General features: G+C 28.1%; 1 protein-coding gene across 3 annotated transcripts in view; it reads left to right on the top strand.

The window, feature by feature from the left end:
* LOC129976742 (single-stranded DNA-binding protein 3-like) overlaps window positions 1-26,908 on the top strand; it is a 297,319-nt gene that overhangs the window by 5,081 nt on the left and 265,330 nt on the right. For all 3 annotated transcript variants that reach the window (XM_056090468.1, XM_056090469.1, XM_056090471.1), the window contains exon 3: window positions 5,418-5,479. In XM_056090468.1, coding sequence (XP_055946443.1) covers window positions 5,418-5,479 — 62 coding nt within the window. The remainder of the gene's footprint in view (window positions 1-5,417; window positions 5,480-26,908) is intronic.

A 26,908-nucleotide genomic window follows, 5' to 3' on the forward strand; every position in this document is an offset into this window, starting at 1 on the left:
TACCTTTTTTATAATTAATATATAAGATCTATAATTATTAATATATATAATAATATTAATATGTAATAATATTAATATATAATAATATTAATATATAATGTTTGTTCTTAAGATGCATCAAATTGACTCATTTTTTGTTGTTTGGTTAATGATGTTTGTATTTAAAATATGAGGTAATTAATTATGCAACTAAAAAAAAATCTATTGATATGGTTTAGGAAATATTGATAATTCATAATTTAGTTGTTAAATGCAATAACATGCTATTTTTTTAAAAATATTCAGGGCTTTTTCATAAGTTATTCACTGTGGAAAGTAATAATGTTTATTTTTGATTTTATCTGTCTGATGGAAAAGAGTAATAGCCTTTTTACTTTCAGCTCCCATAGCAAATAAAATTTAAGCCTGTAAAGGCCTATACATAAATGTAAACTTTCATAGAAGAATAGTTATTTCAAAATGACTGCAAAGAAAGTATCTGGACAAGTTTCTTCATGTTGCTTAATAACAGCATTGCTGAATTACATGAATCATAAAGGAAATTTTTCTGTCTTGGACTTAATAAAATTCCAAATTTTAAAAGAAACTTATTTCATTCCACTGAAAATTTCATATTCATTAATAAGTATTTATAAGTATAGAATTCTTTTCAGTTTCAAGTTTGGTTTGTTAACATTTGTAACTCTTGGGCATTCTAACTTCACGGAATTTTACTCTCAAATATCAGAATTGTCCATACTTCTGTATTATTAAGTACTTAATTGCATATTCATTGAGAAAGTAATAATAATAAATCGGTTTTCCAGATATTTTAAGTTTTGCACAGATTCAGTTATGTGGGATAAAAATTTTTCAGCAGCAGTTGATATGAATCTTCTGGAAAAAGCAGTTAATATGATAATTTTCAGTTGTTTTCTAGAAAACCTAACTTGCATTTAAATACTTTACTTTGGATTATGCATGCTTGCAGTAATTTACTTTTTTGCGCACATATTTAAAATTAGATTTAATAATTATTTGCTTATTTCATCAATGTAAGCCATTATTCTCGATCATAAGTACTGTTGGTTGTTTTGAAGAGTTTTTATTTCCAAAAGAAGTATTTATTAAACAAACCATAATTTTATTTCTTGCACAATGTATTTTAAAGCTTATCCACAGTGAAAAATACTTTATTCAATCTTTTTTCTTGAAGTACAATATAATTTGTTTCTGCTGTAATCCTGCAATTTTTGGTAAAAACTTTTTTTTTATTGGGTGAAAAAAAGGCATGATTAGTTCATTGGTACTTATTGTAAGAAAAGCCAAAATATCTTTATTTTTTTTCTGTTCAATTGCCATCAGGTGCTTCCATGCATAACAATTTAAACTTGATATTGTTTTTAAACCAACACCAGTTTGGTGGAGAAACTTTTGCATCTACAATTTCCTATGCCTTATGTTAAAATATTGGTCTATGAACTGAAAATTTTTCTTTATTGTAGCATTTTAAAACAGTTCTGTTTATGTCTGTAAACTTTTTATTATGAACTTCATTTATTGAAAAAATTCACATTTTTGCCATTCTGTTAAAATTGAGCTATGATTTTTTTTTTATTTGTGTCATTTTTCTGGCAAAAAAATTAGCTAACTATCTTGTCAATTTTCTGTTTTAATGCAAAACTTCTTTACTTCAGGTCTGGCTCAAAAAAATGTTTTGATGTCATTCGGAGAGACAAAATGCTCTCTGATTAATAACTATCTTTTTTTTAATCTCTTGCCTTGATAAAAGGGAAATTTAATTTTTATTTCTGTATTTGATAAAGAATGATTTATTTTGATTTGATTCTTAGTGTTATTCTTTAATGGTTGCATTATTAATTCCCCATATCTCTTAATTGAAAGGATTGATTAGACTAATGAAAGAAATGAATTTCAATAGAATAACTATCCCTGCATTTCACAAGTATTTTAGTGATTGTTTTCATAGGGATTATTATATGTCTCTTGGCTAAAAATTCTGTACCAAAAAAAAAAAGGGGATTGAAATTAATGTTCAATGTGCTTGCTTGACTAATTTAGAGAGTTTTTTGTCTACCATGAAGGGATATTTTTGCAATTAAACTGAATAAGGAAAAATAGACTTGTATGTAATCTTTAGTTTTTAAAGTTTGTCAGTCCTTTGAAATAGTAGGATTATGAATAAATATTGCAATTGGATAATTACTGTGGTATTTGCTTTCGAAATTTTCAGAAGCTAAGAATTATAAGCTGGCCAAAGCCTCAAATTCTTATACAGTTGATTATGTTTTACGTGGATTTTAACACCTTTTTTTTATTTGTCCCCAGTTTTCCCATTTTGATTGATAACATAGTACATTTATTGAATCTTCGATTCTTCATGGAACTCTTTTTTTTCTTTCTTTTTTCTTTCTCCCCTTATTGAAGAAGTTTATATTCAATTAATAGAAGATGAAATTTTTTTTACTTCCACTATAATACTTATAATCGAATTATGCATTCATTACTTATTCTGTTACTGTGAAGTATCTTGTTTTGATTTCATTAAGATTGCAAACTAAATCAATTCAACTCTTTTCATAACCTTATTACATTAATTTATCATAGATCAGTGGCATCACTTTCGATACTTCAAAGTAAAATATTGTAATTTAAACTTTTCTTAACGTTTTTATGTTTGTCATCATTTTTTTTATACTTAATTTACCATTATTTGGTTATGGATAAATGGAAATGTTTTCTTGCTCATGCATTGTTAAAGTCATTAATTTCTTTGATGAACTGCTATTCATATAGTATGATAGAACTAGTATTTGCTGCCTATCATTGAATAATGTATTTTATTATATAATAGAATTGTTCTGAATTAGCAAATATGACCTTACTGATGCTGAGTAAAGCAATTTTCCTGATGGTTAAAGATATGCAAGAATCTTCTCTCATATTTTATGTCATCAATTGAAATTATAGTTTGCAAAGACGGTTGTTCATGTTTTTTTAAAGTCATTATTGGATCATTTAAGATAATTTAATAAAGCATACATAAATATATATGTTTTATATAAGATTAAAACATGTGTTTAAAATATATATTTTTATAGGTTAGAAAAATTAACATTTTTAAATTATCATTATATTGCTGAAATTTTGTACATTTTTTTGGTTTGATGACCTGTAACTTTTAATACCAATCTGCTTATAGAATTTTAATGGAGTATAAAAAAAAAGTGTGTAGTTCTTACAATGAAGTTTTATGCCAGTTTATGCTGACCCAGATGGATTTTGTTCAGTAAATGTAATTTTATTAAGGTGCAAGGTGGCTGTAGCCGAGTGGTAAATTCTTTGTTTTGTATTTTGGGAGGACTCAAGGATCGAAATCTAATCCCACTGAAAATTTCACGTTTAAATGGACCTGGTATATGTTAAATTCAACTTCTTGTGCCTGTTATATACCCATTGGGTTTGGTATGGAAGTTTGGAATGCATTTTTTTGTCTTTATCATCTGATTTCAAAATTATGAGGTATATTCCAAATTAGCTCTTATGTTGCTTTCAAACAGAATATTAATATGACTAGACAAATCTTTTAAAAAGAAAATTATAAAGATGTGTAATTCTTTGTACTTCATTCTACTCAATACTACCATCTATATTTTGTTTCTCCTTGTCTTTCTTTTTTTCATATTCCAGTTCAGTATTTTTAATTAATTTAAAGTGAAAGTGTAGCATATGTTCATATATTTTACACTTTACTGTAGACTGACACAAGCCTTTACTTCTTTACAAACACAATACTATTTTTTTTATCATTTAGATATAAATTTAAATTTAAAAATGCCACTGTTTTGATATTGTAGTAAAAATTTCATTAAAAAAATCAATCGCGCAATTATTAAAACTCTGTTATTCTGATTAAGCCACAAAGTTCCTTTATATGCCAGTTTGATATATTTGTTTTAATTTTTAAAAACTATTTGTTATTTCTTTTTATTGCTGAGTTTATTTTAGAATTATGTTAATGTTCAGCCTTTAATAAATAATTATTAGTAAAAAATATATGCAAACAATCTTTTTAGGTATTATGCTACTTATAAGTTAGTTCAACTTCTGAAATGTTTGATATTATAGAAATTTTTAATACATATATACACATATGTAAAACTTTGATCTTTTATTTATATTTGTTATATAACTTATGTAGAGTGTTCTTCAAATAATAAAAAATCCCATTCTTTCAAAGTAAAAAAAAAAAAAAACGGAATGAAATTTATAGATATAAGAATAAATGTATATACATCTATTATCTTTGAATGAAACTTTTTATGTTTGTTGTTCATAAGAAAATTAAATTTTTAATTAGTTCTCATATTATTTGATTTTTTTATTATAATTTAAGATGAATCATTCAGGAGATACAAGTGTTACAAAAGCATGCAATAAAACGAATTATAATGAAAAATTGCAATAGAATTTTAAAAAGGATGAATTGAAGTGTGTTCGATGTATTAATCTGAAATATAACTATTTATTTTTTTGTAAATAACTGAAGTATGACTTTTTTGTTTTGCCTTAAATGATATAATATTTTAAATTTTTTTCTTAAATATACTTTTTTTAGATATTTATTTTAAAGAACAATGTTATTTTTGGGAATTCTTTTTATTACATTTAAAATATCTTTAAAGTTTATACATATTAAATTTTATTTTGTTGTAATTAATGTATCTGATTTTTAATGCATCGGCTGCAAATTATATGTATCTGTAAGAATTCTGTCTTTGCTATTTCCCATCAGTAATGATTTGAAGAAATTTTGTAGATCTTTTGTGTATGTCATTAATTGCCAGATTTTATGTGATGATCAATTCAATGTATATGAATCTTATAAATTAAAATTAAAATTTAGAATTATGCAATAATATATATTGCTTATGTATTTATTAATGCAGTTAAAAAGTTTTAGAATTTAATATATAACAGCAAGATTTCAGTACCATAATACTTATTTTTTGTATGACATGTGAATATTCAGTTTTGAGAGTAGTTGGTTTTTGCTTACCATTTTCTAGTATTCTTTATATATAGATGTTTAGAATTAATTTTTGCACACTAAATGACTTGCAATCAAATGGAAAAATTTGTAAAAGTTTACTTTCTGCCTTCCCCTTAAGAACTTAATCTGCTATAGATGATTATAAAAAAAAAATAAAGACAAAGTAAAGATTTATATTGATTTTAATTTATTTTTCAAATGTCTTTCAATTTCTTATTATGGTTAGAAAATTTCAATTTATTACTATTAAAGTAAAATTTATGATTGTCATTTAGATGTCCATTTTATTAGTTTGGTTTGAATGTTGTTATTTTTCTGTAAAGATAATGTCATATATTTAATTTGTTATATTCTGCTTTTTCAGATTCGATGGGAAAAAAATATCACATTAGGAGAACCTCCTGGGTTTCTGCACTCATGGTGGTGGTAAGTGCTATAAATATTGATTCCTAATCTTCATGGATAAAAAAATTAGTAACTGTATTATTTGGATGGAGTAAATTACTCTGATGTAAGTCATATTTTCTATATTTCCGAGTATCAAAATAATATAAAAGATATTTTGATAAATTCAGTAATAAAAATACAGAGGATTACACCACTGTAACATTATTCCATCCACATTTTTTCCTGTTGAATAGTAGCTAAAATTATTTTGATTTTTTTGAAAATTTTACATTAAAAAGTGTCTTGCATATTTTACTTTGAAAGTAATTTTTTAAACTTTATATTGCTTAAAATAATTTCTGGATCTCTCCAAAATAATTAAAAACATGTATAATGAAATTGATTTTTTAATTTTGAAAGGGTTAAAATGGAATTTGTAAGACTAGGAGTTGGAAAAAAAAAAGATTTTGAGGCTTGTTTCAGCTAGAGCAGTATTAACATTCATTATAATGTATCAATAAAAATTTCTGTTTTCACCAGAAAGAATTCTGATTGTAGAATTAAATAAAACAGAGTTGAATGGGGGGGAATACAAAGCATGCCACCTATTGATGCAGTGTGTAAACTGCACTTTCTTTCCTAGCTTGTGATAGTATTTTAGTGGAATTATGCTTAGTTTTTGCTATGAATATAAAAATACTTGTATGGATATGGTTTGTAGAAAATGGATCATACTTTTTTTTTTTTAAATTGCAACCAGTCACCCCATTACCACAAAGCTAAGTCATATAAACAGGGATAAATGGATCACCCTGCTGGTTAATTCTTTATTTTTAAGAGACTAATTCAAAATTGTCTTTTGAAAAAGTGAGCACTTTTTTTTTTTTTTTTCCTCAGGAAAATTTTAGTATTTAAACTGTAATTGGTCAAAGACAATGATTTCTATCAGCTTTTTGCTTTTACAAAGGCATTATATATTTGAGTTAGAATTTTATGTGATTCCAAATATCTTAAGCTTATCACCAGAGTTTACTTCTCTACTTATTTTTTAAATGAAATGAAAAAAATCAAGATTATAGTTTTTAATTTTAGGGGGGAGATAGTAAAGTTAATAGCAAAATGCATTATTTTAGCTGCGAGTTATTATTTTTTTAATATAATGAAAACAATTCATATATATATTTAAGATGCCAATATTTATAATAAAATGCATGGACTGTAACTGTTCATTCAGTAAATTTAAAATAAAGATGCATTTCTCTGATAGGGAGTAAATTGGAAATCCCAGTACTGAAAAGCAATAAATGAGAGTTGAATTTTTTTAAAAATCATTTCTGTAATGCTAAAAGATTTTATTAAAATAAGTTATTAACTAGATATACATACTGTTTTGAAGGGAGTGAATATATGCTAATTTGCAAAAGTATATATGTATTTATTATATTAATATTTTTTAATGCATAATAATCATCAAGATAAACATTTCCAGTAACTTTGAAATGTACTGCATTTATTCTAGAAGCTAGGTATTTTGTAAAATAGATTATAAAAGTTACACTTTAAAAAAGCTGATAGAAAATGCTTTATTTTGAAAATTATTTTACATTTATGAAAATTATACGAAAGGATGTATAAAAGCAAACATTCTATTACTTTTAACAAAAACAAAGCAAAAACAAACAAACGAATTTTGGAGATTCTGTTACATATTTTTATAAATCAGTGTGAAATCATAAACCTATCTTTAATCAGGGGAGTTGTCTCCCCAAAACTTTCTCGCATGCTCCCAAATAATGGCGTTATCCCAGAGAATACCTTGCACGACATTGGTGTACACTAGGCGTTGTAATAGTAACCTTTGGAACCGTGAAGTTAGCAATTTTACTGAATCTATCGTGCCATCATCGGAGAGTTTTTTGGTGATTAATCCCTCGCATGCGGTTAATGGTATTCAAAAATCGAATTTGTTCTTTAGACATGTTTTTTCCAATCGATTGAAAGAAAAATTTGACGTGAAACTGCATTTGTGATTGCAAGATTCCATATCAAATTTGATATGTTTAAGTCCTTTCTTTTTTTTGAGTTATCTCGCTTACATTTTTCTGAAAGAACAGATCGACAGATGGCTACCTCCTTGTAGTATTTGACCCAAACTTTGACGCGTGTCTGCACTATAGACATTGTCTGTGTGACGAATTTTATCTGTCTAGCTCTTTTCGTTTTGCGGTTATTGTGCATATTCGAATAGCCGGACAGACTTCTTCTGAACGCATTTCGCTCAAAATTAGATAGAAATCCACAAATTTGGCATAAAGACCGTTACAAAATTTCATACTTCTAGGTCAAAGCGTTTTTGAATGATCTCCCGAATTCACTTAGGGAGGTTTAAAACATTTAGATTCGTCAAAATCTCAGGTGCGATTTTTTTGGCGGTTACAATATTTTCTCTAATTTTTACTTTCTCATATACGTAGTTTAAAGTCCAACATGAACCTGGTAATTTCAGAATTGCTTGAAATTAGAAACAATTTGGAAACAAAGATTTTTTTTTTTTAGTGAGTAAATTTTAGCTGTTATTACTTATTACTTTCAAATTACTTCGCGTCTTCGGATGGGCCAGAGTTGCTCAAGTGTGCAACCATTATTAAATTTGTTTTCCATGAATTTTATGTACAAGTTTATTTTTGGCAATCCTTTGTTTTCTTTCAGTCCATATACCATGCAATTATTCTGATCCTTTTTAGGTTCCAAATTTTTTTACTTTTCGTGTACATTTATTTCTACAGCATTCGTCAGGTTTTATTCAGCAATGTTCAGATGCGGCCAACTGTTACAAAAGTTATATGAACCCAGTGTTTCTTGTTAGAAATGGAAATGAATGAATGAAATAATAATTAATAAAATGTATTATGACCAGTCAGAAACGTAGTTTCATATTGCAGATGTCACATTAAAACAAAAAAAGTATGTATATGGTATTTCATTTTTTTCCATATATATATATAATATGGAAAAAAATGAAATACCCTTATTTGAGTTAACTTTTCAATTTAAAATAAAACGTGGGATTCTGAAATAAGTTTTTTTAAAAAATTATATTTGTTTTTAGTTATTTTTGTTATATTTTAAAATTTAAATTTAAGTCCACTATCTTTTTTTATTTTCATTATTAAATAGTGCTTTTCAAAAAAATCGTACCTTTCCTTTTATTTAACTGTTTTTGTTGTCATTATTAGTTCTCAAAAATCAGCCCATAATTAATTATCTATATTTCCAGAATCCTGTGTTAATTAGCTGTAATGATAATAAAAAAAATCCTTAACTTTCATTCAGTGTTTTTTAGTGTATTATGGCCTTAGAAATCACGTCCCCACGCTGATTTCCTGTGCTAGGTACTGTGTGTAATATCTTTACCGAAAGGATACTGAAAATTGAAGTTTTTTCTCCTGGCTACTTAAAAAGTTCTATTCAACCTTCGTCATGAAATGGCTAAGCTCATTTTGCGGACAAAGGATGCGATTAAACGATTCTCTTCGAAAGCGATGAATACCGAAGACTTCATTGATATCCACCAATAAACAGTGCCTCTTTATAAAGCCCCGTAAGGCCTCGTGCTCTGGCCCTTCAAGTTTGCCTCAAACCGCTCCCTCCTCGATTAGATTAAACTAGTTACTCCATTCATCGTCTCGTTCGTTGCTACGAGAAACCGTTGTCATGGCAACCTTGTCACGCAGTAGTAGACCTTGTTCTTTCTAGTTCCGATGAGGAGGGGAATATGTTCGAAAATTGTATTTTGTTTATTTTCGGGTTTTTATGCGAATTTCCGTATTTCTTAATTCAGAATTTCTAATTTCAGAGTTTCGTTCTTAAAATTTACACCCATTCTTCGGGGTAAATTACTTATGAAGTATATAATATGCAAATAAGTATAAACAGACCTTGATGAGGTTGAACATCAACAACGTAACGTTGATGTTCTAAGCGAGGTGACGTTTTATGACTTCACAGTATCATATTTGATTGATGAGGTGTTTCAGATCTTGACCTAAAATATAATATAAATCGAATATCGATTCAACGAGTTATGGCTATAGCATGGTTTTTTTATGTTCATACATCGATTTTCTTAAAAGCATCAAAAGAGAAGAGGAGGATAAGAGTCTATTAACTAAGCTTTTTATTTTATTTATCAGCTTTCCTAGTGGAGCTTAACAAAGCATTCTGGGCTAGATGATACCTTTTTGATAGCAAGATTTTTTTATTTTTATTTTATGCGTATTTTGGTATACCAATTTGAAACTTTTTATTCAGAATAAGCTGTTCGCTGACTATTTGATTATAGGTCAACTTGTGAAATCAGAAAAATTTAGATGGATTTTTTAAAATTATATTATTATTTAATATGATTTTTTTTCTTCTATATTTGGGTAAGAATACTTAACAGTTTTTCTTTCTTTCTTTCTTTTTTTTTTTGGTACTTATGGGTGAGAATAAGATAATGTAAGGATTAAAAACAATAAATATGTGGCTAAATCACGGAAAGTATATATATGCAGAATGTCCTCGACTATTTTTTAATTAATAATTTCTACTGACGCCGGTAAAAAAAAATGTGAAAGTTCAGTTAATTTACTTTTAATTTTTAAATTCAAATTAATCTACAATTCAGTTTTGTGAATAAATTTTATCTGTTTTCAACGCAATCATGTTTACAAACAGTGTAAGAGATAGGATAAAAGGCAAAATAATTGCTATACAGCAGACGCTGCTTAATGTAATCCCGGTTAATATTATCTTTCGCTTTTTTTTATCAGAACTCTCTGATCCCGAATCTACGTATTCAGATGTACATGAAAATGTTCGCTTAGTGTATGTCAGTTCTACATCCTTAATGTAATCAGTTTTAGAAAAGATAATTCACCAATCCATTTTCGACCAGCGTTAATGATATCCGTACGTAGAATTATTTGTACCAAGTTTGAGTAACGTTTGACCAAGTTTGTAAACGTTTGAGAGTCATTTTTCTTATGAGAAAGAATTTATCTTATTGCCTGGACTAGAGAAGTCTGGATTGATTTAAACCTATAACTATGCTGGCTTGAAGTCTTACTGTACAGACATAAACCGTTATTGCCTTCGATTGAGTTACAAAAAGGAAAATGGTTAAAAAATAATTGATTTGAGTTATTGACAGAAAATTTATTGAAAGACAAAATTTAAAACTCTTAAACTTCTATGCACTACATTATTATGTTATACTATGTTTGCACTGTTATCTTTCAACAGCATTATTAGGCAGCGGAAATTATAGGCTAATCGCCCAGGCTCTCCATCTAAATACTACTATTCTGGTCAAAGAAAAAAATTGAAATTTTTTGCAGATATAAAAATTTGCCCAAAATTAGTCAAAGCAACATTGTGGTACAATTGAAAATTTCATAGCTTCTTTGTAAAATTTAGAGATTTTTTTAAAAATAAATTATAATTATTAATTTGTGAGCAATTGATGGTTTTAACAGGAAACGAATGTTGAAGAAAATTTCCAATGAATTCCGAAATACATCAAGCATTTGAAATTTTGAAACACGACATCCATTGTTCAGTAAATTTCAAAAAGATAATACAAATGCGGACAATTTATAAGATAACCATTAGGGAATAATTGTTGATAAACAATAATTGATAAATTATTTAGATTATATTTTTAAAATAAATAATAGCTGGATTTGAAGTTCATTTTTTTTTCTACAATACCAAATATATTATATAATATTAGATACTACCAGATCAGAACCTCTTGCCACAATAGACGAAGCATAAAACTTTAAAAGCAGGAAGAACTGTTGTGTCACTCAAACAGCGAACTTAGTATCTATCTTCCGTCCAACGATATGATATTAACAGCTTAGCGGAATAAGCTGAATCAATACAAAGACAGGAGAAACGCATAAAAACTGTAGAAAAAAAAATCGCTGGTAAGCAGACATATGTAATCTGCCTTTGCTATAGTTTCAAAAACCTTGATTTCCCCTGAAATCAGCATCATAAAATATCGATGCAACATGGCTTCCGCATCGATATTTTACACACGTGTGTGTTACGTTTTGATTTTTGGGGGTTATGCCTTTTCTTCATTCTTTACTGAATCTAGGCAGAATATGAATATATCTCTTCCCTCTTATTCATCCAATAATAAAATTTCGTCGATTTCGCGGGATTGATACGGGTCTTGAGAGCTTCGTCACGAGTATTAATCTTATTACACCATTTGCATAATATTATAGTTTACCCATAGTAAAGCTGCAAATGAAATGGTTTGCTGGGTCATCTTTACGATTAGAAGAAGAATCGTGATCTAAAATGTAGTTAACTGTGTTAGCATTGGGTAATTTTTTCCTCTTTTTTAAAGCATTTATGACCATACGGATAGGTATAAAATAACTGGTTTATGCATGAAATGCTTGCACATTTTTCATGAAATTTTTACAATTTTTTAAAATTTAGCACTCGAAGAGATAATGTTTATGAAAACCTTATTAGTTAAAAGTGCAGTAATTTTAGCTATAGATCTTTTTTGTATGGGAAATTTCTTTCTTCGAGTGTACTTTGATGCACTACACTTGCTCGCTGCTGTATTTTTTCAGGGTAAGTTCTTATCTTCTTTATAAAGAAATGAAACTACCATAGATTGCAATATATTTCTCTAAAAATGAAATATTTTGTTTAAAAGTATTATTCAGTGTTTTATTACAGGATCTCATTCCTTTTGACAATTGCCGTTCCGCTGTATTTGAATTTGGTGGCATTGTAATATCATCGTACTTCTGCTGGACTAATAATAATTTTTTAAGAAAAGGCTTACAATAAAGAGAAAAATAATTTCTACGTCTGCATTAATTTGGATTTTTAAATGCTATGAAATTTTCAAATTCAGTGAAATTTAAAAATAAATTGTTTATAAAATTATCGATTTGGTTTATAAAATTATCCGATTATGAATTAAATTATTCCCCATTGATCCAGCAGTCTCATTTTAGTTATTATTTTATTTCGTTGTATCTTATTTGGGCTACTTTTAAAATGAAAAAAAGATTTTGCTGTCCGTATCGTATTTTTAAACCGGAGCCTTACCGATGATGTAGTCGGTTAAATTGACAATTGGAATTTTTTGGATTATGTCATCAGATCATACTCTTAACTTGCATTATTCAAAAACTGGTTGATGAATGTGCGCTTTAGCAATGTTTTGTTTGTTGCGGCTTTGATAGGTTTTGTAAGTTTTTCCAATTTTCCTCCAAATTAAACGCAACTGTGCGCTAATTTTTTAGGAAAGGAACTTAGTCACATTGTTCTGCAACTAAAATCGAACTCAATTTCGGGTGAAATCTAGGTGCTGTAAGGTTACTTTGACCAACAAAAACTTTTATACTTTATCTTTATCAATGAATTTTTTCTTTTTTTTATGGTCTCAGTTAATTGTGCTTTACAACAATGCTGCTGATTGGAGAATCTAGTAATAGCAGCAATATGAGATAAAATTAACAGTTTAAAGTTTAAAATAATAAACGGAATAAAGTCATTATGGTTAACTTGTGTATTATGTGTAAGTTAACTTAAAGAAAATGTGTGACAAGATTGAAGCCTCTTTAAAATACATCCTTATAGGCATTTTTAAAAGGCAAAATAAATAGATAAAAAGATAATAAAAAATTAATTCAAAAAATATTTTTATTTAATGTGATAATTTTAAATACAAATCATGTTTAGGAATTATGTTTTCAGAATATTTGTATGAAATCCCGAAAAATGTATTAGAGCAGTATAAAATAAAATGATATTTAGCGTGGACAACAACCTTTCTTAATTTCATATATTATAATTGTTATACAAATATGATTGCTCTTGATTTATAAAATCATTTGTCTCTAATAGTTTTTCTTTAGTTCAAGTTGAACTGGAACGTTTTGATAAAACTTTTATTTTCTTTTATTTATATCATAACAACTAAACCTGCGCATCTCTAATGAACAATTCTATTATCCTCTCTTCAGAATTGATTTTTTTTGTTTTTGTTTTATTAAAAAAACGTTAAAAGTAACGAAAGTGGTTTATTCGTTCATTAGCTTTGAATTTAATGTTTGAATAATTAATTTCACTTTCATTTGAAAAGAAATAAATTAATAAAAAAATTTCGTAATTTAGTTTTTTAAATCGTTTTAATTCTGAAACTACTCGGGGAACCAAATGAATTCGAGTATCTGTTTGGGCGAACTTCGTTCTGAATGAGTGAGGCCAGTGCAGAATACAATGGGAAGGTGGTAAACTGTGCTGGAGAAGCAAGAATAGGTGAGCCGGAGGAGAGGAATTTCCACTCAAGTTCCGTTGCCGGAGGCGTTCGTTCATTGTTCCCTGGGATCGTTTTTAAGGTTCGATTGCGTTTACGATGAAAAGGAAGGGTTGCTATAGTTGGCGGAATAGCAATCGCAGTTCGGATTTCTTATTTTTCGTCTGCCAAATTTTGAATTTAGTTATGGCTTATTTGAATGATATTCTTTGTTTGAATCAGTAGTCCGTTACCTCTACACAATTATATCTGTTCTATGATGGAGTTTCAGTTTTAATATGATGTAACGTTTAGCGACTGTGACACATAAGAAAATATGTTATTAAAACCGAATAAGAACATCGTTAGTGTTTATTTAACCCAGTATATTTAATAAAAGATTTTAGATTTCAATTCGGTATATTTAGTAAGATTTTAGACCAATGATCTCTAAAATTTTTATTTAATTTGATCTTAATGGCATTTTCAGCCAATTTTAAGCTCTAAGTTTTAGTGTGATATGTATATATAATTCATGCCACTATTTCAGCAGCTTTATACTGTTCTCGGTTTTTTTTTTTTTTTTTTTTTTTTTTTTTGTGCATCTCCATCATTTTCTGTCAGACACCCTAAAATTTGTAAAAAAAAATGGAGTCACTAACCTTCTAACAATATAACCTAATTTCTAAAAATTGCCATTTTTCTTCTTATTTATAGCATTTTAAATATAAATTTAAATCGTTTATAGATTCTTCCTAGAATTAAGTAAATATATCGCTTACTTTCTGAAATCAGCTTTATTAATAATTCGATTCGATTAAGAACAGGATAGTAATTTGAACTGCAAAACCAAAAGGAAAGGATATCTGCAATTTTAATACTGACTGTCATCAATAACCTTTGATGTTCTTCCAGAATTCTTATGTTTTTCTATTATCATTCGTGATAATTTAACATTCCTTCAGAATTCTTTGAATTCTTATAAGAATATGCTTCAATATTTTTTTTAAAAGCAGATTAAATATAGGAAAAAAAAAAATACTTATATGACGAAAGAATTGACATGATTGAAAGGATAATTTTTCGAATTTTGTGTCGATGAAAAATAATTTTTGTACTGTAATATTTACTGAAATTATAGCGGAAACACTCTAAAATTTTACTTAATTTTCAATTAAAATTTAAAAAAAAAATCTCTCCGATGTGCATATTTCCATATTCCAAATTATATATGTGCAAAGTGTGTTAGCTCTAGGTCAAACAATCTAGCCTATAGGATGCCAACACGCACGCACGTATGCAAATTTATTACAAATAAAGATAATCAAGAGACTGAATGTAGCAACCTGTGTTAAGTTCTTTAATATTTTAAAACACGTTTAAAGCTTCTGAAACCAATTTAGCTAAAATGTTGGTAAACGATTTTAAATGCGATAAAATCAAAGTTATTTGATTTCTGATTTTTTTTCTGTGATTCTAAAATGTATTGAAACTTGTCTTTCTCTTTTTAATCATTAAACACGTTCAAAAATTTAATCTCTAGTATTTATTTATTTAAATTAAATTTCAGCGCTATTCTTTATCGTTCCCAAAATGGGCTCGTCACATTCAGGATTTGTAAAATCTCAAGGCTGAAAGCAGTGGCGTACCAACCGGAGAGCATGGGGGATTGAAGAATATATCGGTCCCGTGTGTTATGGAAACGAGACGTTACTGCATTTATACAACTTTTTGAAGTCAAATATGATGAATGGGAGGAGAAAGGCACAAAATGTCCAATAACATTGCTACAATATCCTCGAGAAGTTATCTGCCCTTTAGAATATTGAACATATCGTGAACATATCCATATTAGAACAAGATATAATATTTGATTCTTCATTGTAATTCCCCTTTTAAATCGCTAATAACAAGAAAGGTTATCATGATATATCTCAAGTGCATCCTCGGCTTTTTCGCCGGCCGAGTGTAATTTAGAGTTTGTGCCAGGATCAATCTCAGTCTCGACGTTCAGTCACATATATCTTCGTATCACGCGAACTCCCAATGTGTCACCAATACATTTCTGTCACCAGTGTCCACTTGCATATTTGGATCACATCTACGAAAGCAATCAACATACATTCTCATTTTGGAGAAGTGGGAGGGACCTGAATGAATGTATTTGGTTTCTGTGGAAACAATCGTAGTCTTCTTTTATTATCAATTTGAAATATCTTTCAATGTATCTAAGTATCATTAAAAAGTCTATATCTTTGTGTATGTGTGCGAGAAAGCTCGATTTTGTTTTACTGGTATCCGCGTGGTATAAAAATTATGTGTATAATGGAATCGGTTAGTGCACAGGCAATTTCATTTTTTGCAGATCGACTTGAAACATCATTAATAAGCCCTTAGCTGGTTTATTTTCTCTGCTATCTAAATTAATATAATGTGTTTTCGATTTTTTTTTTGTCATTTTGATTTAAATGAAAATTAATCGAATACTTTTAGGACATTTATGTATTCCATGCAATTTTTGTATTAGAATCGTAACATGCTGTCAATGGCCTGATGTTTGTTTAAAACTGTAAAAATGCAGTAAATCGGTAGATGCACAGCTTACGGCCAAACCGGTTAAGGGATTAAATGCTTTTGTATAATATCAATTTTGCTTTTGATTGGACTCGATATTTGAAGGCATTAAAATAAAAAGGGATTTGTGCATATTAAATTAGTTGAGACCACCTGACTGCTAAAAATATTTTTGCAAAGCTATAAAGATATCCATTTTTAATTTGATTTCAGGTCCTACCAAAAGTATTCTGTAGTAAAATTCAAATGCAAACTTGTACAATTTTTTCCCATTATTTTTTAATGATAATTTCTTATTACCTTTTTATGTTCCATGTCATTTAGTTTTGGGGTGCTGGTAATTTTACGAAATTTCGAGAATTGCATATAATATATTCAATTCTCAAAATTTCTTATTTTTTTAAAATGTAAATTGAAATTACGTACAATTTAATTCAAAATTTATGGTATATTAAATTGTTTATTGTATTCATTGTTTTTTTGCATTGTTTATTTAAGTCTCGTTATAATAATTTCTTTCTTTCTCTTTAAATACTTGACATTTCCCCTTGCTAAATTATGTCCGTATGAATTGTATGATTTTTCAAATGTTAGGAAATAACTCTCGACATTCTGCAACACTAATTTTATTGGTCATTTTGATATTAGTTTTACAAAAATATTTAGAAATAATATTGAAATTCCGTTATGAACCGGTAGCACACTATTTTGATATCTTGATCGCTTTAATATAATGTATTTTTGAGTACCAATACGTATTCTTTTAAGTATGAGGGCTACTTATATTTTAAACTTAAATACCTATCTTTGTTAGATGATATTAAAAGCAATTTGAAGGATAATTTTAAATCTAAAATCCTTTTTATGTAAACTTATTTAATTTTATTGTTCTATTAATTATATTTATTTTACTTCTGTGTGTATATTTGGCAAATTCATTATTTTGGGAAGTTCAGCTTTTTTTTTTCTGTCATTCCAAATCTATTTCATGTCTGAATAAATAAGACGTAAAGACGTATTATCTTCTTTTTTTGTTGTTGTGTGTGTGTGGATTTGAGCTTCATTTTAATAAGTTATCATAGTTAGGCCTCGTATTTGGAATGCTTTGATGAGGGCAAACCCTTTACATACATCGATTTATCCCATTTTACACTTTTAAACAATATTTAAGCATTTATGAATGCCATAATTGTATACATAAATTATACAGAATAGACGAATTTCGTAAGTATACTGTTGATTGTTATTCGAATCAAAATGACAAAAATTTACCAAAATAAAGCGTATCATTTAATTATATAGCAGAGAAAATAAAGCAGTTACTGGGTTAACCTAAAAATTTGTTTGTGAAGCAAATTTTGTTGATGAGAGATGAAACTTATTGCAGTGGGATAATTAATAAATGAACCTTTCTCCCGAGGTTTCATGGTCAGATAATGAAATCCGTTTTTATTTCCTCCGATTATAACGTATATGTAACATTGATTCCTTTAAGTCTGATTAATTCAAACGCCTCTCACCTTCACACCCCCCCCATCCATTTAGCATAGTGTACGAATTCGGTTTTGTTCCGAATTTCTATTTTCAGAACTTACTAATAAATATTATTAAATTCTTAACAGTTTAAATCACCAACTAAAATTCATGTGATAAAGAATTTCTACTTTGATGTGAAGGTTCGCTCAAACAATATAAAATCATGACAGATTTTATGTTTCAGTTTAAAAGAAATATTAAGTATAAATTGTATTTGTAATTTAATTTTTCGACCATTTTATATGCCATAACATTATTTAAAAGCTGTTGCAAACAAATTATGGCTACAATTCATTACGGTCTCTTCTAAAATCATTTTCAGTGTTCGTTAATTCGCAGAATGCGCGTCATTTCAACGATTAGTGGCGTGAAATTTTCGCCAAACACCCAGTTACAATTGTAAATCTATTTAGGCCGTACACACAATGCATCCCCATTGAAAGGCCTCTTTATCTCGGCAATGGAAGTCAGTCGTAGGCCTTATGGACGTGTGAACTCGAAATGGGAAAGACCAGAAGCGCCATAAATTCCATTTCCAGGCCTTATTTATGCGCCTTTCCTCGGCCCCTTTAGATGTTCAAAGGAGGCGATATCTTAACCTTCAGACTTTTTTTCTTTGTAAGGGAGGCCCCGTGAGAAGTTTAGGGAGGATTTGGTACGCCAACGCAATAAGTGGTTTGTCTGCTATAAAGTAAAACGTTAGTTTCTTATGAGGTATTCAGTACTTAGCATTGTAAGTTGTTTTTATATTATTTGATTGGGTTTTTTTATTATATTTGTAGCGATTATATAATGTGCATTTTATTAAGTACGACTTGACCCTCCCCCCCCCTTAATTTGTTCTAATCTTTAAATATATCACCTTGGAAACTCAAATAATGATAATTTGCAACAAATAATGAAAATAATAAAAAAATATTGTTATTTTGAACAGCATTCCGAATTTACGACGAGGCAGCTGGCATTGACCACTAGGATAAGTAGGAGCCACAACAAGCTGATTGCAAAAATTCTTAGTCTGTTTGCCAAATAAATAATTTTGAAAAAATATGAATTCTTTAAATTGTAAAATAGTACGATAATATTTACGTTTTCAGTTAAAATGAGATTCAATTTGTTCTATTACGTTCACTTAGTTATTACAATATTTGTAGATGTCGAGCATCGACTTAAATGATATAGTTTACGAACATGAAAGATATGCAGTCATGAGGCATAATAAATATTAAAAAATTATTAACATATCGATTAAGTTAAAAAAGATGCTAAAATAAAAATCCAAACAGGGCCACAAAATGAGCATTACATAGGACCACAAAGTGCCAAAATTCGTCACTGGTGAGTAGAACAATTGAAAATATATGTTTCAAAATAATAATAATAATAATTTCGGATTCTAGATTTAGTTCAAAATAAATTTTTAACAGGCGAAATTAGAAAGAATTTTTTTTCATCTTTTTTGTTTACTTAATGAATTTAATTTATTCTTTACAAGAATGCTAATAGGTATATCAGTGCTCGTATTTTTTTTATGAGAGTGCTTGTGTTTTTATCCCCCCCTCCCCAAAAGATGAATTTATTTTTTACATTCATTATTCTTGTTCAAGTAGATATATGTTGATATATTGTTCTTGTAGATATATGTTCTGTAAAAGGTTAAAATTCCGATATGATCCACTTATAAAGCATTGAATATTTTACTCTTCATGGATTTTCAAAGAAAAATTTAAATGATAACGTTATTTGTAATTTAATCGCGTGCAATGAATGATATGCTTATTTTCAAGCTTTGGATGATATTTGATCCTTTACAAGTTGTTTTATTTATTTATTTATTTTGCGAAACTTGAGGATTTTTAATTATAATAAAATTTGTTGTAACATAATCGGCAGAAGTTAGGCAATTGCGAATGACTTATTTAAAAGAATGGCGGATCTTCTTCTTCTTATTAAACGGTGAAATAAATGATAAGCGATTTTTACTGGAACTTTAATTAAAACTATTTCTGTGAGGAATAAAGAGTTATTTTGAATCTTCTTTAAAATTTTATTTTTCCCCTGTTAAGTAATAATTGATTAACAAAAATAAAAACCATGTATTCGCAATCATTTAATTTTAAAAATTCTATTTTCGTCGATCAATTTTTCCATACAATAGTACGGGAATTTTTGAGAATTTAATTTTCGATTAATGTACAATTTTTTTTTTAGTTCATAATTTTAATAAATGCTTTGTTAGTAAAAACAGAAACACCTTTTCAAGATAGTGGCTACAATATAACATCCACTCCGTTCAACAAAATAATTACTTACAATGATCCATAATTTAATATCTCTAGTTTCTTCTGTTGGCATAGCATTATTAATTTTCTGAAAAATCTATATAAGATAAATTTTTGTGTTTGAGGTGTGTGATAATGCTGAAAATTAATATGATTTTTTTTTCTTAATGAGATTTAGCTGAATGAGAATTTGTTTTCTTTATTAATGATTCACCTAAAGTGTAGAATCTAGACTTGTTATTTTTAAATCTGTTCAAAACAACTTTTATAATTTTTATTCCGAACTTTTACAGCCGTTTTCACTTTTAAAAAAAGTAAAAAATCGTAAGAAATAAAGTTGCATTTTTCTTTTCTTCCTATAAAATTTAGACCAATCATCAATTTCGGTTTCAGAAGTTTTCTTATAAAGCTATTTAAAAAAAATTTGTGAAATTGGAACTAAACCATATATTTCTTATCAGATGTGCATATTTCGTTTATTTTAAGAAACTGTGTTAGTTTTCTATGTTTATAAAGCAACTGTTTCGTTAAAATAAATCCCATTTACGCAGTGAAATGCAAACACATTTGTTTCCATAGTTTTAAAACGCGAAGTTATATCTTTAACATACATAATACAATATTTCACAAATCCATACGCAGAAATTTAAATATATGTTAGTTAATAGCGATATTAAAAGAATGCAGAAATTACTTTAATTACTTGAAAAAAAATTTTTTTTTTTTTTTTTTCTCCACGATATAATTTCAACCTACCTACCTTGAATTTGTTGTATGATGGGGGAAAAAAACCTTGATCAGATCTGCTAGAATCATATAAAATAATAATTAAATTTTGTTAATTATTGATTTTATAAATGCATTGCCATGTAATCTTACAAAACTAAAAAAAAAAAAAAAAAAAGAACTCTTTTATTTAACACTTTAATAAATTTTTATATTTTATCTTTTTTACATACTAAGCATACAAAAAAGAAAGTATTGTTATTGTTAAAAAAAAAAATGACCGCTTAGTTATCCGCTTTTCAATTTTTATCATGAAAAACTGTTTTTGGAATTATGTCTTTCTGTAATAATAAGAAAATAAAAAATGGGACGAATTAAACTAAGGAAATTTGGTAAGGAATTTCAACATAACCGTATCAAATTTTAAGGAAAGGCTCCAAAAGAAAAAAGATGCTATTTCAAAATGCATTTTCTCTTCTCTGTACGACAAATCTAAATACATAATGCTCAGTATTGGGAAATATTCGAGTAAGTCGAAGCTATTTCAACCGATGTTCGCTTACTAGATGTAATAATTTATCGTATCTTCCTGAATAATTTCATGAATTATTGGGAAATATATTCATGCCTCGTTTTATACAAAAGGTTAATTTTTATTTAGCGCTATCTTCCGAAATATGACATAAAGATACATTTAAAAATCAAAATCAAATAGAATTTTTGTTTTTGTCGATTTCAATGTATTTTGAAATGCGGTGATCTAGTTAACTTTCATGTAATTATGTTAACTCCATTTTATTTACTTTTACCTAAATTATATTAAATGCGATAAACAAAACCGCAAACACACAATGAATCTATTACCGTCAATGTATGAAAACCGGCATTCTGAAGAATATCTATACATTTTATAGAATGCCGAAAATTAGCTGGAAATGTATAAAATCCATCTCCGATGCAAGAAAAAATGCTTGTTTAAAAAAATCATGGATAGGATGATATTTGATGGCGCATTAAAACAATATGATGGTCACATACTTATCGAAGAGATTTCCGTTTCTCCTATTTATTGTCGAGTTGAAAGCCTTTGATGCACATGCATGCCCAAAGTGTCGTTAAAAAATTTATAATTCCTGTGGCTATTCTAGTAAAGGCGATGAAAATAATATCTATTGTCTATAGAATGACAAGCAATACTTACAGTAAATGGATAATTATTTCATATTTTGGTTAAAAATGCCCACCTTTCCTTGAAATTCTTGGTATTCTATATATGCCTTCATTTCATACATTGCTGGTAATAGTTCAAAGGAATTTTTTTTATTATTTTGACAAAAGAACCAATCGGAACAAGTGACTTTCCGACATAAAAAAAAAAAAGAAGTTCGAACTTTTCCGCTTCAGAAGGAAAATTTGGATTCGAGTTGCACGATTTCGATTTACTGGTCTTTTTTGGAGAGCGAGTTTACGTTTGTAAATAATGAGCGAAGTGTGTATCGAACGGCTGTGCATTTGCACAAACCACGTGTCCGGAACTATTTAAAAATCCCGCGCATCTCTACAGGCCAGTTGTTTTTCTACTCGGGGACTTCACTGCAGCTGTTCTAGAAGTTGGCGGTATTGGCGACGTCTCTTAAGTGCAACCCTGCAGCCAGGGACTCAGTCACACAGCTGCCGAGATGTTTGCGACCTCGTACGGCGGAACCGACGACCGTTTCCCGTCCCTTTGTCCCTTGTTTATCCGGCGCCTCTGACCCTCTTTCCGCTGGCGATCCCCCTTTAACCTCACCCACGATTGTCAACTTTTACCGTTATTTAAATTGCTCGACCTATAGTTGCAGCTTTCTCTTTCAAAGCTTGGAAATTTTAAACGGTAGTGTGGGGAGAACAGGTTGATTTAAAAGTCATGTTTCTGTTTAGATATGTTGAGCGAGTAGCACGCTTTTTGGGAATCAAAAAGTATGGTTCTTGTTTCGGTTTTGATACCTATTATGTTTTTCTGAAAACAAAACCTGATTTTATTTTAATTTTATATACCGTAATCTACTTTTATTTAATAATAGAGTGAATATTCCAAATTCAAGCCTCAGTTTCTGACATATTTATCACGAAAACACAATTTAATAATAGTTCAGAATTATCATATATTTTAAATGTCAGCTATGTTATTTACTTTTTCTTTTAATGATATTTCATAATTTAACTTTCCACTTTTTGTTGAGAAACCTCAATAATGCAATAGGTATTTCGTCAGTCTCACAGTCTCCATCTTGTGTTGCAACGAGCGTATGAAACGCATCCGTCTGGCGAACAATCTGAAATGCGTTTTGCTTTTTTACAGGAGATCTTATATTACAGGCATTCTAAAAAAGCATGTCATGTCTCTGATTAAGTTTTATTTTTGAAGGAAATTCACTCATGTTCTCGTATCGCCAATATCAAATTTGTTGACGGAATTTGTTTTGTGACAATTTCTGTTATAAAATATTCTATGTAATGAGACGGATCTTAGTTCTTTAAAGAGATAGAGATATTTATTTGTAAGTGATCCTAAAATTCAATTCCAATTCGGCGGTTCATAAATTTTTTTGTATATTATCTATATTGCGCATATAGATTACAAAAGGATTGAAGAGATTTTTCCCAATGTTCCTAACATGTCTTTTCATTTATAAATCGGTGTAGGAATTCTTCTTTATAATTCTATATGAATCATAAATAACATGTTTGCACTATACAATAAATAGCATCTGTTTGCGCAATACAGTAGTGGGGAGTAGATATTCTCTGGTGTGGCATGGAAATTTAGAGAGTAAAGTGTCCATTTAGAAGGTCACGAGATCTTTCATATAATCTCAAAATGGTATTTGCACCAAATAATAAGTAACAACAACAACAAAACCCACTATTCAATAGAAAACTGAGTTTTATGTTCATCATTTTTTTTTTTCTTTCAAAATAAAACCAGATTATATTTCAAATTTTATTCTAAAAGATGCATTGCAGCTTAATTTCAAATGTCTTCCTAACTCATTTATCACAATTAGCATTTATTTATATGCCGAAATCTGTATTTAAATTAAATTCAGGGATGTAATTATCTTGTAGAAAATTGCTGTAATTCTACATATCTCGGAATCCAAATTGAATTTCATCGGATTATATATAAATAATTGCAAGGGGTTATTTTTAGCTGTCTAGTTTTCTTGAAATAAAATGTATCCATGCAATCTATTTGTAATGCATGGTCTTCTATTGGGTTATATCATCAACTATATTCTTAATATTTGCCATTTATATATTTAACTATATAGTAACGCTTTTATTTTACAATTCTTTACTTATGTCGTTATACTACTACTGATTATACGACGGAATTATATCAGAATTGTCTGTCGGACTAGCAGTTTTAATCTGAGACTTGTTTTGAAGTTGGATATATACAGAGAAATCATATTAAAAGAAAATCCTCCCCCCCCCCCAAAAAAAAAATAAATATATTTATTACATTTTAGTTACGAGTTTTCATTCCTGGTTGAGTTCAGATATGCTTAATGTTTGTTTGTTGATGATATTTTATCATTATAGCAATGAATAATTTTAAGTTTCCACGATTCCCCTCCACCCACATTACACAAACTGCCGCGCAGTATGTATTTTTTTAAAAAAATTCTTTTGGTAATCATGATATCGATTTTTTTTTTTTTTGCAATTTTAGTAAATATCAAGAATTTCGTTTTTCTTTTAGTTAAATCATAAATGGAATTTTTAAAAAAATTAATGCTGTCAAACATTAAATTATGAAACAAGATTTTTTTTTAATAAACTGTTTCTTTCTGTTATGCTTGATACTTGATTTCAACAAATGATTATTTTTAATATCATGCAAAAATTGAAATTGTCAAAAAGTTGAAATGATGCTTTTATTGAAAAAAAATTTCATTAGTAGTTTTACTACTTCAGAAAAAAAATTATAAATTGAAAAATGGTTTAATATTTAATTCGGTTTTTGCCAAGTGTATGATAATTATGAAGGCATTTAGTACGATATCTTGATAGATAATTAACAAAGTTATTTCATGTTGTTTTCAATGAATTTTTTATTTAATTCGAAAAGCATGAAAGTAATCCAATAATTTCAGTTGTAAATATCAAATAATTTAAGTTTTTAACTTTACAAAATAGTAATTTCAGATTGTCATTTCTAGTTGTTACATTTTTTAAAAATCGTTTTAAAAACTAAAGCGTCACACACCTAAGCCAGAGACTGGGAATATAGTTATTTTTTAATTGTAATTAAAAATCTGCTCTTTTCCATCAATAAAACTTTTTCTAAAAAGCATCAATAATTTCTGGCAAGTGCTGCTCGTCATTGTCAATTTACTCAAGAAAGTTTATGGCTAGTCGTACTCGTTATTCCAGTACAAGGGATTAATTTTAGTTTCCATTTAATCTACATATGTTATCTAAATAGAGAGAAGAAATAAAACTATCGATCCGAACTGAAAAAAGAAAAATTCATTTCACGGAATGCAAATTTACATGTAATAGTATAATAGTTTCTGATAAGCTTTGTTTGTATGGTAATTGATATTGTATCAAGTTGTCCTTGCTGCAGTTCAGAACATCAGTCATATTTAAATATTGAAGAGCTTTTGATGTTGGGAAATTATAGTGTGTTTTATAACTGAATTAATTAAAGGATATTTTTTTTATTTAAATAACCATTCCTGTCTGTACGATTAAAATTTAAGTTATTCATATTCTTTTAGTTTTATTTGTCGTATATTAAATAATTATCATTCTTCTTCCACATTTCTTAAAGTTATTGTAATATACATTTTCAAATATTGACAGTTGTTAAGGTTATTTTGTTTTGCCATTAACCTTTCATTTGGCGCGGTTGCGCGGTTGAAACATTTTTACATTGTTTCGTATGGGAGATTTACAGTACATGCTTTACATGGATATTGTCAGCATGCCTTCGTATACAGATTTCTAGGTAGTATTTTAAATAGATTAAAATATAAGAATAATATTTATAAGAATTCATTAATTAAACACAATTCTAAATACTTAACTTATTTATTCAGTATGTGCATTTTATACTACACCTTTTGTATAAGTTTCAGATTTAATTGTAGTTTTGAAGTATTTGTAGTATTAGATTGAAGCATTGAAATGAGTATATTTGGATATTTAAAATGATTATAATACATTTTAAGTTCCGTATTGGTAATGAAAGTCAGGATTTGTTATGCATATCAGTGTCTGTAGACAACATTGTTGACGATTAAAGAATTTATTTAGATGCTGTAAATTTTTTTTAAATCACAATCACGTACAAAGCGTGATATTACATCCCTTTACTGTGCTTTATTATTATTATTTTCTAATTAGATGACATTTTCCGTTTCGGAAAATGTACTGTCTTAACTGTTTCAAATATAATACAGAATACGTGGTGTTAATGGATGATGTGAAATTTCTTTATTGAATTTTAATACCTTTTTAATGACTTAATTTGAACTTAAAAGTTTAAGAAGCGATGATTCGTTTCCCATATGTATGATCATTGAGGAGGAGCTAAAAGGCAAGTTATACCACCAAAATCACCTAGATATTCCGTTTTGAAATCAGAATTTTGATTAAATGCTCTTTTACAGCAATTAGTCGTCTCCATTCTTTATTCTTTTATATGAAATTGTTTTTAAGTGCTAGCCAAATTTGAAATATGTGGTTCAACGGTTAACCTTTGAAACGTTTTTGAAATTTTTTTTCTTGCAAATAATTGTTTTATATAAATCTGTATAGATTAACATGTAAAATAAGCATATAAAATGCAACCTTTTTTTTGCTTTTGAAAATTTTAGTAAGTGATGCAATACATCCTACGTCATTGATTTGGATTGAGCTGTGAACAAAACTAATTTTAAATGAATAAATTTTTAAAAAAAGCAGATATTAGAAATAAATATGATGCATGTCTTTAAATTTCGAAACCATTGCTAATCATATAGACATAAA

The sequence above is a fragment of the Argiope bruennichi genome, chromosome 7 (genome assembly GCF_947563725.1).
Source record: "Argiope bruennichi chromosome 7, qqArgBrue1.1, whole genome shotgun sequence".
NCBI lineage: Eukaryota > Metazoa > Arthropoda > Arachnida > Araneae > Araneidae > Argiope > Argiope bruennichi.